The sequence below is a fragment of the Dicentrarchus labrax genome, unplaced genomic scaffold (genome assembly GCF_905237075.1).
Source record: "Dicentrarchus labrax unplaced genomic scaffold, dlabrax2021, whole genome shotgun sequence".
Classification (NCBI taxonomy): Eukaryota; Metazoa; Chordata; class Actinopteri; family Moronidae; genus Dicentrarchus; species Dicentrarchus labrax.
Genome location: NW_026136707.1, coordinates 9,592,588 through 9,610,521, shown reverse-complemented (window position 1 = coordinate 9,610,521; position 17,934 = coordinate 9,592,588). Strand labels below are relative to the sequence as shown.

The following is a 17,934-nucleotide window of genomic DNA, read 5'->3' as shown; positions in this document are numbered from 1 at the left end:
CATAGACACCGCATGGGTATGCTTTTATCCAAACATTTAAATAAATTTAACTTGTAAACCCTCACACTTAAAAATAGTGCTTCAACAGCGCCATAATTTATGCCTCACTCTGTATCCTGTGGGATTTATTTATGGACATGTAAACAAAATTATAACATAAGTCAGCATGTCAGAAATTAACACTAAAGACCTGTTTAATGCAGAATCCCATGTTTATTAGACAGTCTTTAAGAAAGGTAGTATTGCTTTATTTTGCACATTGTGTGTATCCAGTGTTGGAAAAGAGGCAGTCCAAATTCTACTCAGAACTTAGAGAATTTTTTTTTTCTGTATGTACACAAACTGTCCTTCAAGTTTATCTTGTACAACGCAGAGGAAAAGGTAAGCAGTCATATACAGATTCAGATGTATTGCTCATATGCACACAATAGACGTTATCATCCATATAACACTCATACAAAAGTCCTCCTGTCCTGAGACAAATGGGTCATTTTTTTTTTTTTTTGTAAGTGCTTAGTGAACCATTTTATTATCCCATCTGTCAGTTCAACAGTTTACCCAAAGCACTTTTCAGGTCTAGCTACCGGCAGGGGGGTTAGGCCAAATGATGAGACCCCAAATCCTGGTAAATATTGTCCATCAATCACATACAAAACAACTCAAACACTAATGTAGACATCTGCAAACTATAACTCAATTTTAAATAAAGTTAGAAAATGAAAAGAAAGTAAATGTAAGCATCTAGGGAATCTACCAAAAACTAAAAACAAACAACAGTCTGAAACAAAAAACGCAAATGCTCAGATTATTCATATAAGATAACTTATGCTTTGATATAAAACACAGCATATTAGTATAGCTAGTGTGAACCTACACAGGCTGTAACTTGACACATATTCAATTCTATCTCATCCAGTGTGCTACCATTTCCATTTTGGCAACTGTTCTCGTTGGGTGATCTCTGAATTGCTGCAATAAATGTGCATATGTTATCGATTTGAACCGCAATATAACAAACTATTATGAGGAATGATCTTTTCTGAGACCCCCCAACCCCTTGTCCCACCCCAAATTCCCCCATAACGTGAGAAGAAAGGTGAGAGCGCGATGTGACAGAGAGAGGACAAAATCTTCACATTACAACCCCTCTCCAACATTAGATAGGACTTGGCACAATTAAAATACCCTCTTCTCACCCTATGCGGCTGCTCGTCCCTCATCCCTCCCTGAAACTCCAATTTGTTTGTTTTATCTTCTTCACTTTCTCCCAGGCAGGTGTTAACTGCTCTCTTTCTGCTTGCTGGTGAGGAACAGCCTCAGTTCCATATCTTGAGGAAGCTGTCCCAGGATCCTGTGCAACATGCCATGCCGTCTGAGGACACCCCGATACAGCTCACTCTGTTGTCGTGACCAGCCAGCACTCCTGGACCACATCACAGAAGAAATACATGATGTGAGCTGAGCAAAGTACCACTAAAAAAAAATGCCATTGATATTACTCAGATGCAGAACACTCCATCCCATAACGGGTGTTAAATGCTGGAGGTTTTATGTTTTAAAATCAATTGCTAAATTCACTTTGTCGTCTCTATTTTCCACCTGTACTCACCCACTCTCTCAGATTTAAGTGCGTCCCAGATGTTGACGTTGAAGTCATCATATCCAGCCAGTAACAGGCGTCCAGACAGGGAGGGGGCCAAGGAGGTCACCCCGCACATGATGCCAGAGTCCTGGTAGGTGATGAGCTCCTGGTCGGCTCGCAGGTCGTACAGCTTGCAGGTGGCATCGTCCGACCCTGTTATCACTGCGTTACCATTGGGAAAGAACTGTAGAAGAAGAAGTGTTTAGAAACTCATTTGAGCACTATAAGTCAGACCTCTGATACCGAAGTGATCCTCACCCCAATTGCATTGATATCACTCTCATGGCCTCCAAAGGTCTGTCTGCATTCGGCCTCCCTGATGTCCCAAAGCTTGGCTGTGAAGTCACACGCCCCTGAGATGAAAAACTTGAAGTCTGGGGACACGGCCAGGGACATGCAGTCTCCCTGGTGTCCGGCAAAGACGGTCTTTTGGGTCCCTGTCTCAATGTCCCATAGTACGCTGCAAGGACAAGGACCAAAGACAAGTTTTAACTACAGAGAGGTAAATTGCAACATAGTTTTTAATTCAGTTAATCATACTATATTCTCACCAAGTGCAGTCTCCAGAGCTGGTGATGATCTCAGTGTCACTGAGGAAACGACAGCAGGACAGGTAACCTGGGCAACCAAAGAAATACCATATGAGGAACCTCAAGACACAGTGTAAGTGTAATAAAGGAAATCCAACTCAATCAAGTACAACTTAAGAACCCCGGTGGCTGCAAGAGATTTAATTTCCAAGCTGTGTTGTCCTACCTGTGTGTGCCGCCAGCTCACGCATGACCTTGACATTCCCGTCCTTGCCCTTGAGGTTGTAGATGGAGCACATGTTGTCCAGACCACCACAAGCCACTAGGTTCCCCGAAGGTGCATAGGCACAAGTCATCACCCACGATGACTTGAGAGGGATGGCATTCACCTGTAGACACAGAGAAGATGAGGTGAGTTTCTTGTCTTTCACCACTAAAATCAAATGGACTTAAAGGAATTTCTGAACCAGCTTCTTAGTTTAAGAGATGGGGTCCAACATGAACACACTATTTTCTGCCAGAAACAGTTTGGTTATATAACACTGGAGATTTTTGTTTTTCCTTTTTTTCACTGTCTGGGCGGGACTCAGTCAGAAAAAGGTAGCCTAATGTCACGTACTTCCGTGCAGAAACCAGGATTTAGAAACATTTGAATCTGAAGACAGTTGATGGGTCATTTGGTCACATTTTGTCAATCAAAAAACCACACGGTCCTCAAGAAGCAGATTACTATTAATAACTATTAATAATACTTAATAACATTTTGGTTGTTGCTTACTTGGTCATTAGTATTTAATATTTTAGAGAAATTCTTAAGATTAAACCAAGTTTTCAGGGCCTTTAAGAAGTGAGGTTGCATGTGTAGTTTGTGTGTTTGAGGATGGATGTACACTGCAAAGGTTTGGCCTCCTTTAGTGCTCAATTTCATCTGGAAAAGCTTATTTATGGCTTCGTATGGTGTACATTTGCCCTCAGCTACCATTACTGTAATTATGATGAATCTCTCCTTTGCTCTTTCCTACCTTGTTGGTGGTAATGCTGTCCCACACTATGAGTTTTCCATCTTGTGAGGCACTGACACACAGCCTGGTGGTGTAAAAATTATAGTGATTAAAAATATGAGACAGAGAAAGGATTGCTGCTGCTGTGTTAGCTGCAAAATGAACATCAGGTACAAGCCATGTTTCTATTAATTCATCCAGTTAAAAGTAAACTGTACTTTCCAAATCTAATTTACCAGTCAGAATTCCCACTTGCCGTTATTGGCTCTCCTCGCTCCAATTTTGAGCTAAATTTAATAGAAACCTATCACATCTTGGCTCTAAAATAAAACAGCAGGTGCTCTTTCAATTTGTGTAAAATAAGCTGTGTATTTACTTCGTATCAGTGCCCCAGTGCATAGCGTAGATCTTGGCAAGGTGACCCCTTAGTGTTTTCCTGGTCTTCAACTGGACACGACCCACCACGGTGATCCCGGCTACTGCCTCTTGCAGTGTGGTGTCCTGCACCGCCTTACGAGCTGCCTGGGGAGCAAACACAAACACAAGTAGTTATGTTACCGCCAGTATTGATCCAGGTTGTGGTTATGAATAATATACAGATATTTCTTGGGGAAGAAGATGTAAGGTATGTCTTTAGGTCATAGTAAAAGGCAAGCTCATAATGTCAATGATAACTACTGCAGACAGCCACACTGAGTTAATTAAAGATGGTAGAGATGGGCCTACTGACAGTGATCTGGTCTTTGAGACTGTCTGCCTCCTTTCGCATTTGCTCCATTTCACCCATGGCGATGGTTGTTAGGCACTGTCACCAATGGAGACGAGAAGAGGTGGCAGGAAAGCTGATAATCCTGAAATGAAGAAGAATAAGGCAACAAAAACAGAATTTAGTTATCAAGACACAATTGAGTCATAATTCCTGTACAAGTTCCCTGTACAGATACTTCCTCCTGGAATTTTACCTGCACTTACCTGAAGATTTTTTTTAAATCCACCCTAGCTCCAAGTAAGTGCTATTTTGCAAGTCAAACTGGCCCTCGTCTACTTTGCAAAGTTTCATAAACACGCAGGAGCTCACACAAAAAACCCACAGAACACACCTATGCAGGCATTCACGTACATGTGTGCGCGCGCACACAAAAACACACACACACACACACACACACACACACACACACACAGACACACACATAAACACACATTGACTGTATGAATATTCAAGCATGACATTAACATTATTTGTTAAGACGTGACACTTCTTGAGAGCACACATCCTCACCCTAAATGTACACACAAACCAGTATGTCCTGTAATAATGTCATCAGTGTATCAGCTCTCAGCCAGTCACCTCTCACTTCCCAACAAATTCACAACAATGACAGGTGGTTTGTGCCATTTAACACTCCAGTAAGCTCTCACCTAATGTTGATGGCTATTGAATTTGGTAATGTTGTGATTAAATGAGCAATGTTTAGCAGTAACCCAATCACCTAATGGACAAACTCACACAGTGTGACAAATGTAATCAAGGCACAAGTGAAAAGGCAGAGTCACGATCTCGAACTGATGTTACAGAGTAGTTCAAAGACACACGACACATGACACTAACTTCATAGTACAGCAGCACAATGTAACCAACCTCAACAACAACACCCTCCTCCGTCTACTGTACGCGTGCAGATATTACGACTTTTCTTCCTTGTGAAGAACCAATTGTCATGTGGCTATTTCCTTTATCTTACCTTGAGAACTGATAGGAAGGAATTCTTGCGTTGATCTTATTGTATGTGTGCCTGCAGCAATCTCTCTCTCTCTCTCTCTTTTTGTATTTGAATGAGTGTGTCCCTGTCAAAACACATGACCAAGTGGATTTGCCTCTAATTTGTTTGAAGTGAAAAGGAGAGGAAGGGAGTGAAGGAGGGAGTGACTCTGTAAAAGAAAGAGATTTGCTTTAATTGTTTATCACTGGGCTCTCTCCTTTATCTATAATGCTTAGAGTGAATGGAAGATGCTCTGAAATGTGTTAAAATGAAGTTAGAGTGCTGATTTATGGCCTTTATAGTAATGCGGTGCTTCAAACACCTCAGTGGCAACAGTATGGGTGTCCTGCATTAAACTGCTGATGACTACATTGCTCCTGAAGTTGGTAACAGGGGATTTTAGGCCTTTGTTCCAGATGGGAAATTGCTTTGATAATCAGTGTTGTAATGAATGCTTGAGTGTTTTAGTCACGCTATTACCCTTTTGCCATTCTGTTCCTGGGACCCTGCCATTGTTCCATGTGATTAAATGACTGCTAGGGGTTGCTGGATGGTGAAGTGCATTAACACAGCCAGAGAGAAGAGGGGGCAGAGGGAGGGAGGGAGGGGAGGAAGGGAGGGGTTGGAGGGGGGAGGGTAAGAGGCGAGGCAGGAGAGTGAGTTTTAAATCCTACTGGCTGAGATTTTAAGGGAAGCCTTTTGAATCAAATCTGCTCTCATCCGATTACTGACTGCTCTTTGCATCTGGATAAGAGATGGAGAGAGGGATCGGAGGGGAGGGTGGAGGGGGGATAGTGGGATGAGAATGAGGGAGGGGGCAGATGGAAGAGGTGGAACAGGATAGATATAGTTGTGAGAATGGTAGCCTGTGAAAAGTGTTTTCAGTGGGACTGGGCCTGTGAACTTGAGTCTGACCGGTGACTGTCTACAGTTTGGATCTGTATCTCAGCTCAGAGCTCCTGACCAGATACAACAAGTCTTACATTCGTGGTCCAACTTGCAAAAATGTGACCTTATAATATGGCTCTTGTTTATTTGTTTACAATGACTATATACCTATTGTGTTGTAGCTCCTTATAAACACTAAACTAACATACTGCGTCTGTGCTAGAGTTGACGATATATAACGTGAAATGAAATACATTAGTGTAACCGTTTAGTATCTCTGAATATATTAGGCTGTTGTGGGCAATGTTGTAAATAAGTAACCAGGACTGATTAATGGTGATATTGGATTTTTATGTGATTCCTGCAATCAGTGTGATCATGTACCTTTTTTTGGTCAGGTATTAAGCCACAGGATTAGCCAAAAGCAGACATACCTATCTTGTTATTTTCCCTCATCATCACTTCCTCAATGGAGATTCCTCTAGTATCACATATATCAATATAAAATTACATATACTCTAATGGAGGACTCTGTCCATATGGCACGAACCTAGTCTAAAGTAGCATGCCCTTTTTTCTCTTCTTAGATGTGTGTTCAAACTAAAATATGACCACTTTGAATCTAAATTTGACACCATACATGATACATCCCCATAAACAATTAAACATATTCTTATTGTGCAGATTATGTCTGGCAGTATTATAAATCTGACAACAAAAGGAATTTTTTTTGTCAGATTACCAATCCACATGATAAAACCAGCTTTGTATCCATTGTAAATCCCTCTGTTGTGTGTGTGCTATAAACACAAGATAAAAGACAAGCTGCATACGTGTGTCAATATAATTTTCAATGGCATCTCCATATTTGATATCAAATTGGATTCGTTTTACATACGTCTTACATACCGTAAGATCATAAGTACACGATATCGTAAGTGTGCTGCATTTAAAAAATCAGCAACTTTTTAATTTGGAAATAAATAAATAATTCCTTCAAACTTCAGGATTTTGCCAAATAATTAAAGGTGCTAAATATCTTTTCAGCTCTGAACCCAATTTTTATCTGACCCTTTGAATCTGATCCATCATCTGAGCAGCATGGCGCAACTTCACAACTACCAAGAACAAAATATGTAAGCAGCAACATATGACCATCCACTCACCAATTAGGAGACTCCTCTCAAGGTGTTTGGGCAGATCTTTAATCAGTCTTCCTCCAGCGGTCTCCCTCTGGTCGTTGTCATAAGTTCAGCCCGCCTGTTGCCACACTTTCTCCCGCTCATTCACTTTTGGTATCACACACAGTGGGATATTCCTCCGTCACTCACTCTCTCCACTGCTCCTATGAGGAACAGATGAGGATTGGAGGGATGAAGGGAGATCAGTGATGAGGGGATAAACCCTGGGATGGACAGAAAGAGGGGTGGAGGTGGGGGTGGGAGTGGTGTGCGGTGGGGGTAAACGAGACAGAAAGGGCGAGGAGACAGAGGGGGAGACCAAACAAGGTGCAGAGCTTGGTTATGGGGTCACAAGACATGAGCTGGGGTGAATCCGAATCAAAAACTAAGAGATGGAAACCATGGAGGGGAGGGGAAAGAAGATAAATAGAGGACTTGGGAACATGGCTTTTTATGGTGCTGAGATAGTCTTTAGAAGATCTATGACTGGCAGGAGGGTTTGTGTTTTGTAAACCCGAGGTGAAGCTAATATTAGAAAGTTTATGGGCAGAATGGCAGAGCAGAGATCAGACAGGGTACAGTGGTGATGTAGAGAGCAACTTCAGGATCCAGGAGAGGTTTTTCTGGGTCATTCTTATATGCAAACAGTCCCACCAGGCGTGAACATGTACTTACAGTATACAGGACACGTATACTATTACTGTCTATTGCTCTCCAGTCTCTGTCCTCTTGTGTAAAAAAAAAAACAAACTCCCATTTCATCTCTTTTTTTTCTTTCCTCATTGTTGACCTAATGTCACACCAAAGGGTCTCTGTGTTTGGCCTAAATACTCCTTTGGAACGAAGTTAGTTTGTCTTTTAATTTCCGCTGTTATCTGTTAGAGAGCGTGCCCCTTACTGCTGCTGCATATTACCTAACAAAGTAAATCACCTGTATTGGTTATGAAACAGCACAGCTTGCACTGAACTATCATGAGATAGCACTTTCAGGCCAAAGAGTCTGGTGACCACATTTCAACCCAAAAGGCCTGGGATAAAGCCCTTTGAATCGGCTGCAGGTGGCTATGAGTATGATACTGAAAAAGTTGCTTTGCCTTTCATGGAATCCCAGCTGCTTTATCAAAGGCGGTGTCCGTCTGTTTCTCCTTAAAGTTTTCATGTTGATCCTTTGACAGTCAGGAGTTGGCACCTATGTTTGCTGATCGTGTAATCTGCATCGTGTTAAGAATATATACTGTAGTTTGCTGTGAATGAAGCTGTGGGTGCGGCCTATATAAGTGGATCCTTTCTCCGCCCTCACTCTCTCAACTCCCTTGCACAAGATCCCAGTCTTTGTTTGTGTTGCCCTTCTTTTTTCTTGTTGTAAATAACTGTTATTCCTTTGCATCGTACCTAGTATGGTGTCCTTTAATGTGTGACTTTGAGCCGGTCGTAACAACAAACATGGTGAAACAAGCTATGAATATATCTGTAGTGTTAATAAACGTGCCCATCCAGTGGTACTAAAAAGTACTGTAACACATGTATTATTTAGCATTTTGCTGATATGTGCTGTTCTTAGGTATGCTCAAGCTAATTGTGCCTCTACTTTTCAAGTGACAGTAGACAGATGATGTAGAAAACACATTTAAATGAGATGAAATACGGTCTGAATTCTCACTAGTGCCGGGGATGCTGCTGTGGCTGATTGTGAACTTTGACCTCCCTGTAGAAGGGGCAAAAGTAAAGTTCCCTAAAAGGATCAAGTATCACATTATTACTTTTTATGCAAACCCTTAGGGCAAAAGATTCGGATGATGAAACAGCATCATTGTGACTCTTGTCAGCGTGGACTCACACACGCACAGTACAAAAGGCTTGAGCTGTGTGTGTGTGTGTGTGTGTGTGTGTGTGTGTGTGTGTGTGTGTGTGTGTGTGTGTGTGTGTGTGTGTGTTGCCTACTTCCTGTTTTTTTTCTGTGATTCAGTGTGGATAAACTCAGTTCTGTAGTTTAAAAGTGTTGACCTTTGCTCACTCAAGCACGGTGACGACAGAAGCCGGCTGACTGAGCTGGCTGAGCTGACCCTGGATTTGGAGAAATGGAGTTGGTGCACTGTGGGCTGTGAGATGGAGCGTAAAACTGAGAGAAAACCAAAAACAAGAAAAAGAGGATTTGCTAGCAGGCACTGGCCAGGATAGAGACAGAGACAGAGTGAGAGAGAGAGAGAGAGAGAGAGAGAGAGAGAGAGAGAGAGAGAGAGAGTTATTTTGGGCTAGACCAATGATGTTTTGATCTTGCATTATCCAAAATCTTTTATTTTACTATTTGTAGCTTGGATTATGACTAGCATTGCTTTTGTTTTTCTGCCATTTTTAAACTTCTAAATATGAAGTTTGTACCAGTTCTATTGTTTGGAGAGTAGATTTATTTAAGTCTATAAAACCCAACAAGGGTCACTGAACCTTTAACCTTGTTTTGAATAAATGGGGTAAGTAGGTGGAGTGGGGTGGGGTGATCGGATTAAATGACATATCAGTCAGTCACAAACAACTATTGTGACATGAATGTAGGATGAATTCATGAGTTTTGATCCTCCTATTGAATCTCATGTTACGATTACACCTAAAAGTGATGTAAAGCCTCACACAGAAAGGTCAGCTACCATCAGCAGACACCCGATAAGTTGTTTGGGCCGCAAATAGGATAAATAATGCGTGGAAGTGCAACATAAGGGGTGAGTGATCAAGTCAACTACTCACTGCACACAGCACTCAGTTGTAATGATGACAGGAAGCTGTGATTTCAGTTTTATAAATACGCTGTTAGGCCTTACATAATTTCTGCTAATCATATAAAATATGGAAAGATGACATCATACAGCCAAAAGTGTCATGCCTTTTCTGCCAAGTGTGTAACTGGAGCAGTAGACGCCCAGGGTGCTTAGTGTGAGGATATTGAAGATGCATTATATAGACATAACACCTACTTAAGAGAAGATTAATGCAGACTTTTAGGGTACTGCCTGGTTTCAGCGCATGAGGGAGGGAAGAGGTTAAAACCAAGGCTCCATTAAACAGGCCTGCCGACCCAATTCTGCAGCGGCAGGGGATTATAACACAGGGGGGAGTGAGAGTGTTAATATGGGCCATAAACAGTGCTTGAGTCTGTACCTAATGCACTAGACGAACGCAGAGGAGGGAGCTGAAAGGAGGCACTGGTTGTAATGGGAAGGATAAGACAGAAGTGGGTGGTCGACTGTCACTCCGCTGGACGTGAATGATTAAATGATCTCACGCTGGATTACTATTCCATATTCTAAATGGGAGATTTTTTAAGCTTCATAAACAAATGCACTCATTTATGAGGGATTAACAGTAATCTCTCTATTTCTATCCTTTTTTCCCCCTGTGCACCTCTCTCTCTCTGTTCCCTCTTACTGCCTCAAACTGTAGTTTCTGATGTACTATGCTAATGTAACCACTTTTACAGTTTAAGTGTTGCTGTCTAATCGCATACCTTATTACATGCTTCTATTCTTCAGACAGGAACAGACTGATAAAAGTATTTAGCCCCTGTTTATTTTTATTTCTAAACAGCAGGCAGCCACAGAGGGTGTGATGGAATCACTTAATAGATTACACAGCCTTGCTTTAACTTTTCGGCCCCTTTTTGTCCTCTGTCTCTAATATTCATATTGTCCCTCACTTGTGAGGATATGGCATTGAGTACTGATGTGACATTGGTAAAGAATTTATTCTTTTAATCTCTTCATTTTTTTAAAAGTAGTGATTTCCGTCAGTAAAGCTGCTAAAACAAAAGTACAGATTGACACGAGGGAAGTGTTTCCCTTACTTACCTTCATCATATACAGTACAAATACAGTATATACAAACATGCAAGCAGCTTTACATAAAAAGGCAGATGAGGAGTGAATGTGTGGTTTAAAACTGAAAACAAGAGATGGTTGGTGTAATGGTCCTGATATGGGATGTTATGGGTCCTGTTACTGGACTGGTGCACCAAAGTGTTCCAGTTTGGGTGGTTCAGTCTGTCAGGTTTGTTCTTGCTCTCACAGCTCATCTCTGCCACCCGTCACTCTGCCTCTCCCTCTGCTCCTCTCCTTCGGTGCTTGGCTCCGAGCGTTCCGGCCGGCGGTGCCCTCTTTCTCCTCCTCGTCCTTTTTCACCACACTCTGTCCGTCTGCAGCCCACATGGCCTCTGCCTCCTCTCGCTCCTGGAAGACAGAAACACGTATGACAGATAAAATGCTGGTTTCCAGAGGTTTGATAGTGACTGATTACATCTATTCCTGTTAAGAGTAATCTTAATTTAAATCCTCGTACTTTGTTATTTGTTATTTTCACTTGGTAAATTATATTTAGAGAAGGCTCTTCCAGCACAAGGTGGTTCTCCTTTATTAAAGTGTGAATATGTAGTGTTTGCTGAACAACTGTAAGATTTTGGTGAATTTTAAAATGTATGGAAATGGTAGCACAAGTAAAGAAGACTAATAAAGACAGCAAACTGACTCAGTCAGTCTTATTTACATATACTTAAGTGAAATTAGTCACAATAAGCTACAGGTCCTACAAGACCACAAAGGCTGTGGTCGAAAAACTACTGAACTGAGTTTTATTGCTTTCAACTTTCAAACTTTGAAACTTTTCATTTTAGGGAAGAATGTGTTTTTTCCCTCCTTTAAAATTTACAGTCTGTGTTGTGTTATGTCTGCATGATGCTAAACATCAGCCAGCACTGAACTGAGTACGCTACTGAAACTACTAATAAACAGCCACTAAAAATGATATGGCTGCTGAATTATTCTTTTTTTATTTTTACAAATAGGTGTAGGATAAACCTAAAGGAAACTGCTATGGTACGATCACAGAGCAGGCATTGTGAATGCCAAAACATGAAAACAACCATGAGATTTGCATTACACTCCAGCTGGTCTTGTTACCCAACACCAGTGTCACGACATCAACAACCACATGACTACAGGAGACAGGCTCGACCTGAGGAGGATGACAGTGCTGTCTGCTGACGTCATAATGCTCACCATGTCCCTGTAGAGCTTTTCCTTTGTGAACCAGAGAGCCAGGGCACACCGCCGGCCACTGGTCACTGCAGTAACACCATGTGGATTTACTGGACCTGAGGAGAAACCCACCAGTCGACCGCAGCTGGGTTTTACTCGAGCCTGGGGATGCGGAGAAGGAGGGAAAAAAGTCACCAGGTCCAACAAAGCAGGTTTAAAAATCACTAAATTAAGTGACCTAAGGTTGAAAAGTAACTTACTGTTACTGTCTTGGCATCCCTGTTGGTGAAGAACAACTGCCCACCATCAAAGTTGTCATTCAGGTAGAGAATGGCACTGTGAGAGAAAAAACAGGCCATTCAGCCATAAACCAACAACCATTAAGGTCTATGCCAGTTCAGCTGTGGATTTTAATTCTCAATACTTCTTCAAACAAAAAAATATTTTTTTAGGCTTGATCTTAGAGGTCCAGTGTGTAGGATTTAGTGCCATCTAGCTGTGTAGCTGCAGATCACAAATCCCTTGCTTCATCCTCCAAACACAAAGGAGAAACTATGGTGATCACAAAGTGTATAAAAAACACAAATAGCTATCTAGTGCCAGAAAACATGGCGATTTAACATGGTGGACTCCATAGAAGGCGAAATGTTGCATCTGTAGAAACAAAAGGCTCATTCTAAGGTAACAAGACATAACAATTCTTATCTTCAGGTGATTATACTCGAATGAAAACATATTTAATTATTTTATTTTCTGCCAACAGATACTACTAAATGTGATACACTGGACCTTGATATAGTTTTACATAGCATTACTAATACAAGTTCTCTTTTTGGCTGCTTCGTTCTCCCTGCTCTTTCTCTTACTGATTATTGTTGTGTACCTGAGGTCTCTGTGTATAAATGCTGGTGGTTCCCTCCAGCACTGCTTTGTCTCCGGCTCAAGGAGACAGTTGTCAACATGGACAGGGTGAGACAGGTCCAGCCTGCCCTCCTGGTCACCTAAGGGTAGAGCAAATCAAACAAATTGACTTCCCATAAGAACACATTCAAGTTCACAGAATAAAAGTCAGAACTCTGTGAAACCCTGTAGTAGTAGTTTCATGAAGTCAGTCTGTACAGCAAGTAATAATGATCTCCCCCGAGAGCAATATGGATGATGTTGGTGTCACCTGCAATAGCACTGCGGCAGACCAGGTGTGTGAAAGAGATGAAGAGTCCCGAGGGGCTCCTGAAGTATGAGTGCAGCAGGACTCTCGCTCTCTCGCCCAGCTCATGTAACAGCCGGGCATCTGATTGGTTCACCAGGCCTTCCTGAGCCAACTGTGAAAGAATTTCTAATTATGTTCGAAAATACCAGCTTCAAGCACAGAATATATGCTTGGTTCTTCAATTAATTCACATTTAGTTTAATAATTTCGAGCACAGACACAAAAACACGTCATATATCTGCTTCAGTTATCTCCTGTCCGCCCACCTTTACAGCCCTGAGGACAGTCAGGCCCTCGAACGTCTCATGAGGTGTGTGCGGAGACCGTCGTCCCCGGTAACCATCTCCGGCAGATGCTGCAGCCTATCAGAGATGAGATGAAACGGTAGGTGAGAGTGTTGTTGCTTTCATCTGAGAAGGCCTGACTCTGTAACAATCTGAACGTACTGTTGCCAGCTGCAGTATTCTGCCACACTCCTTCTCAGTCATAACGCCGTCGAGTACTACGCGATTGGTCCCGTTCAGAACTTCGTCGTCCATGGTGATGGTCACACCCACCTGAGGGACTGAACCACCTGGACAGACGACAAATAAGAAAGGATGAGAGAGGTAACTGGTAACTTCTTACAGACTGAAACAAGAGGGTGAACTGATCTGACCTGCAAAAAATCCACTGTCATCCACGTCCTCCAGCTGATCTCCTGCTTTCATTTTCTCATTCATTTTCTCCTTTTCAGCTCTGAAAGTGAAACACAAACAATACTGAGTTCACTTCACATTAACTTTTTACGAAAGCCCTTCACACCGAATGGATTTCTCACCTCCAGATATCCCTCAGTGATTCAGGTACGACATCTTCTGGAGTCCAAAGATCCTGAATGGAAAGCCATCATTAAATGTTGTGGCTATAACATTGTGGATCAAAAGAGCATATATTTGCCTCAGTACTTACTGGGTCGATGAAACTGAAGTCAAGGTTCTCCATACCAAAATACAGTAGCTTCTTCTCCTCTAAAGAGTGACTGATGTATGTGACTACCTCCTGTGTGACAAATACGCACAAACATGTAGTCAGCATGGACAAAAGTAAGAAATCAAAACAGAAATTTTAAGTTTGCATGTCTGAAATGATTCAGAAAAAAAATAAAAGGAGCTTCCACCATAGTGGTGATGTTAATGTAATGTTCATGAATAGTACCTGAGCAGGCTGTGTGTCCTGTGACTCTGTGTCTCCTCCTAGTGTCTCATAGTAGAGCTGCAGGTTGTTTAAGGAGTCCTTATCGGAGGGGTAAAACAGGAGAAGAGAGCGAAGAGTCTGAACTGCTCCACTGATATCACCAGCTGTGGGGAAGCAGGGAGCAAAATAAGAATAAATGGCACTTGAATGTTCAAAACTAATGAGGTAGAGAAAATTCAGAGGAAGACACAAATACAGTGTATCATAACATTGAATGATGATGTGAATAATCTTCAGTCTGACCTTTAAACTGTGCAATATGCAGATGTTCCAGCTGTGAGGGCAGGAAGTCCTCCTGAGCAGAAATCCTTCCAGGTCTTGTGGCTATCTGAGTCACACAGGACTGTCGGCACGAGAGCAGTGAGAGGGAAAGAGCTAGACAGAAAAGAAATGTAGTGTTGACGACTAATGTCTGTTCCCTTTTTGTCACGCTAAAGTTTTGTTGTTGTTGTTGTTGTTGTTGTTATTTACCTGCAGCTTTCTCGTACACGCCATCAACACTGTCCACTCCCCTGTCCTCAGGCAGCCTCTGGGAGGCCACCTCACACTGCACCCTGCACTCGTCTGTCTGCCGCAGTGTTTCATTCACACATGCTTTCCATTTCTCTGCTGCCTGGACCCAGTCCGAGGAGGCTTCATACTGAAGTGCAGAATCATACAGCATCTGGGTTTGATGGTGAGTGAAAAGAGGAAGAAAAAAAGAAGATATAATCAAGAAGAAGATGCAGCTAGAATGGCTTTTGTTATAATAAAATAAAAGTACAAACTTGTGAGTGAATGCAATTACACGGGCAGTTTAAACCTATTTCAAACAAGCGTAATCGTGTTATAACAAGCGTGTCTGAATAGACAAAATAAGTTGCTCAGTCAAAGGTCTTCAGGAAGTAAAACCAGGTTTGGATTACATGACACAGGATAAGAGAAAGTGAAGATGTGAGAGAGGAATTTATTCCCTAGGGCCATAGCTTTCTTTCCACACTCACATCTCCAAAACATTCCCTGCAACGAAAAACACTGTCCCCTCCCTCCTATTGATGCTGACTCCATAGATCAGCCCTGTTTGCCCCAATAATATGACATACATTCTAATGTCATTGGAAGTGATGAATTAAAATATTAAACCCTTTCCTAAACAGTAGTAAACAAGTGGTGTGTCTATGTAAAGGTGGAATTATATACTCTGTCTTCCCTTTAGCATTATTTGTTACATGAACAGGCAAACCAGTGCAGTTTATGGACATAACACTATATGATTCAATTCACCTACTCCATTCCCCCCTATTTCTTCAAGAAGACTTTAAACCCTCCCTCCTCACCCAGTGTTTCTCATTCTCAAGCTCTCTGTCCTGGAAGTCCTCCTCGGTCACTCCTTCCATGCGTCTGTACTTCTCAATGTTGTTCCTCATCTCCAGGTGGCTGGGATTGGCCACAAAGTAGGTATGAGCTGCCGATGCTGCCTTATGCAACTTTTCCAACTGATGTGCGGGAAGAGGAGAGTGGGAAATGTTTTTTTTTTCAGGATTGCAATACAGTAAGTCTAAAATGTGATGAGAAATTAACAGTTATGTTACCTTGTAGTACGTGACCTGCAGAAAGTTGTACGGGTTGCGGCTGCCGAATTCATACTCTATGTCGGTGGAGACGGGGAGCTGTCCTGCAGGTGTGACAGAGCGTCCGATACAGAACCTCAAACATTCAGCCTTTTTCTGAACCCAATCCAAGGCCCGGAGGTCCCACATGCTCCCCTGTTCAGAGTCTAACAATACAGACAAACATGGATCATTGTTCGTCACTGTCAACTGGTTCATCATTCATACAAAAGATATAATAATGAGAGTTTAATGGACACATAGGTTAGGAAACTATGATTTATAAAGCAAGCGGCCCATTCTTATTTATGCTCTGCTACTCCCTTTTGATTTTGTAATGCACTTCATAGTAATTTAGTGTCTCACCAGTAATTACCTCTGATCCAGAAGTTTTTTCTAACAGTTTGTATTATTATTATTTATTTATTATTATCTGCCAGGCCTAATGCTAGTAAAATGTAAGGGAAAACAGCTTATTTATTTAGTTTTGGCACAATGCACATTGATCACAATCACTGTGAATGTGCCAGCGTTAGTTCAAAGGCCAATTTTAAACTGTTGCCCTTTGATCAGGAGTTAAATTAGCCATTAAGACAACAATAAAACCAAAATGTGATAACTTAATGCAATAATGCTGTAATGTATTTTTATGAATTCATTAACACTTTAATAAACGTATCCATCGCATAGGTCAGTGGCTCCCAAATTGGAGTCGAGACCAGCCAAAGGGTCATATGATGAAAGATTTAAGGGATTAAAAAAGAAAATACAGTATTTCTGTTTTCATTCATGTTTTCCCTTTTAATTTATAACACTGGTTACTTTCACCTCTGACCTTAGACCTCTAAAACTTCTGAAAAACAATCTTGAGAAGGGGGGAAAAAATGGTTGAACAGCTGTGCTAAAGCCATAAAATATGGGGTCACAAGTAAACATGACTTCATGTAAAAGGGGCCACAGACACAGAGTAGCCAGCTAAAGAAAGTATTACATTAAACACATTACTGACTGTGAGCTGTTGTGTCATTCAAATGTGCATTTAAGTCATTCATTAATCACACAGATTGAGGTATTACTAACAAATAACAATTGAATAAGACCATAACGACACATTTGGCACACCACACTGACTCCATGTAAAAAAAAAACAGAAAAAAACCCACCCCAATCACTACACTCACAATATCTGATCAATAATCACTTACCCAGTTTATTGAAAGCCTCTCTCCCTGCTGCCACACAGTCATCATGACACTGCCTGCGGACTCTAAACAGTGATTCCTTGGTTAGGACGGATTTCTCCAGCAGCTCTGCAGCCTTGGCCCACTCCTCACCAAAATATGCACGTACTCCGCTGTAATACAAGAAATCATACGGCTGCAGGAGGGACAGCACATTGGAGCTGCCACTGCCCGGAGCTGCTAAAGTACAATTAATCAATGCTGCAATAACACAATGAAACGCCACGTATACAGTGAAATATCCAGAGTGCAGCGCCATGGTCCGAGACACAAACCCTGTGGAGGAGACGGTGCTGGGAGAAGAGGAGGAGGGACTATGGAAATATTTAAGGAGGAAAGTTTTACTTCGTTTGAGGAAAGTAACGGGCTATTATTTAATATGTATGAACTACTGCTCCGTGTTAACGTGTAGCTGGTAATTTCGTGTTTTTGAAAACAAGCCAACTGTAACTTATTGACTTGTTTTGGGTTAATTAATGCGAGACGTGATGTGTTTGGCGGATTATTGTGAGTTGAGTTGCAGTACCTCGTTGCGGCCACTAGAGGAAGCCACTGGTTGAGTTCAACGGACGTTACCGTAAATAAACTAATAAAACCGGCTCAACTGAAATACACCATTATCAAACGTGGTGGACGCG

At 41.8% G+C, this 17,934-nt stretch overlaps 2 protein-coding genes across 5 annotated transcripts; both read right to left on the bottom strand.

Annotated features, from left to right (window-relative positions):
• Positions 1-193: 193 nt before the first annotated feature.
• gnb3a (guanine nucleotide binding protein (G protein), beta polypeptide 3a) lies at positions 194-7,204 on the bottom strand. Of its 4 annotated transcripts, none has more exons than XM_051406152.1 (9): positions 6,988-7,204; positions 3,904-4,024; positions 3,550-3,695; positions 3,195-3,258; positions 2,399-2,561; positions 2,194-2,260; positions 1,901-2,102; positions 1,610-1,826; positions 194-1,423 (listed from the first exon to the last, which is right to left on the bottom strand). In XM_051406152.1, exons 2-9 carry the CDS (start codon positions 3,958-3,960, stop codon positions 1,317-1,319), a joined length of 1,023 nt encoding a protein of 340 aa, XP_051262112.1. In that variant the 5' UTR covers positions 3,961-4,024; positions 6,988-7,204; the 3' UTR covers positions 194-1,316. The 4 variants fall into 4 exon arrangements, with proteins under 4 accessions (XP_051262112.1, XP_051262111.1, XP_051262114.1 ...); XM_051406151.1 differs by lacking the exon at positions 6,988-7,204 and adding an exon at positions 4,916-5,050; XM_051406154.1 differs by lacking the exon at positions 6,988-7,204 and adding an exon at positions 4,813-4,909.
• A 3,512-nt stretch (positions 7,205-10,716) lies between these two features.
• On the bottom strand, positions 10,717-17,690 carry p3h3 (prolyl 3-hydroxylase 3). The gene is made up of 16 exons (XM_051406042.1): positions 17,261-17,690; positions 16,038-16,222; positions 15,783-15,941; positions 14,938-15,130; positions 14,710-14,841; positions 14,428-14,570; positions 14,182-14,271; positions 14,051-14,103; positions 13,889-13,968; positions 13,677-13,804; positions 13,497-13,592; positions 13,192-13,342; positions 12,904-13,021; positions 12,281-12,356; positions 12,042-12,182; positions 10,717-11,216 (listed from the first exon to the last, which is right to left on the bottom strand). The coding sequence occupies exons 1-16, from the start codon at positions 17,553-17,555 to the stop codon at positions 11,052-11,054; spliced, it is 2,205 nt and encodes a 734-aa protein (XP_051262002.1). The 5' UTR covers positions 17,556-17,690; the 3' UTR covers positions 10,717-11,051.
• Between the last annotated feature and the right edge of the window lie 244 nt (positions 17,691-17,934).